This window comes from Desarmillaria tabescens, assembly GCF_030435595.1.
Source record: "Desarmillaria tabescens strain CCBAS 213 chromosome Unknown EV420scaffold_68, whole genome shotgun sequence".
In the NCBI taxonomy this organism is placed as follows: Eukaryota; Fungi; Basidiomycota; class Agaricomycetes; order Agaricales; family Physalacriaceae; genus Desarmillaria; species Desarmillaria tabescens.
The window spans coordinates 210,764-211,207 of record NW_026848367.1 but is presented as its reverse complement, the minus strand read 5'-3'; the positions used below and the strand labels follow the sequence as shown (position 1 = coordinate 211,207).

Below are 444 nucleotides of genomic sequence, written 5' to 3'. Positions count from 1 at the left end.
GCATCTCAATTTTGGGCTGTCCTCATCGGCATTGATGCATACTATGAGGGGACAATTTTACGTGGTTGTGTATCCGATGCATTGTTGATGAGGAAATTCCTTGTCAATGACCTTGGTGTGCCAAAAGAGCATATCCAGTGTCTCCTCGGCTCTCACAGTCCTGTCCCTGAAGATGCCTTGACACCTTCCCATGCCAACATCGTAAATGTGCTCTTCAGTCTCATCCACAATCGCAAAATTCAGTTTGGCGACAATATAATCATTTACTATGCTGGGCATGGCTCGAGCTACCGATGTTCAAAGCATTCCGCTAGTACAGTGGAATTAGAATGCAGCAGAGATGTCTGTCCTGTTGAAGCACTGTGCCCCATCAATCACGACACCAAGGATGCCGATGGACGTTGGGTACCCGACATCAGTGATCATGAGCTTAACACTCTTTTG

The 444-nt window shown here is 46.8% G+C and overlaps 1 protein-coding gene across 1 annotated transcript; it reads left to right on the top strand.

The window, feature by feature from the left end:
• On the top strand, positions 1-444 carry EV420DRAFT_1727945 (uncharacterized protein; the record flags this gene model as incomplete). The annotated part of the gene is made up of 1 exon (XM_060479866.1): positions 1-444. A coding segment is annotated over one exon (444 nt), but the record flags the coding sequence as incomplete, so codon positions are not given.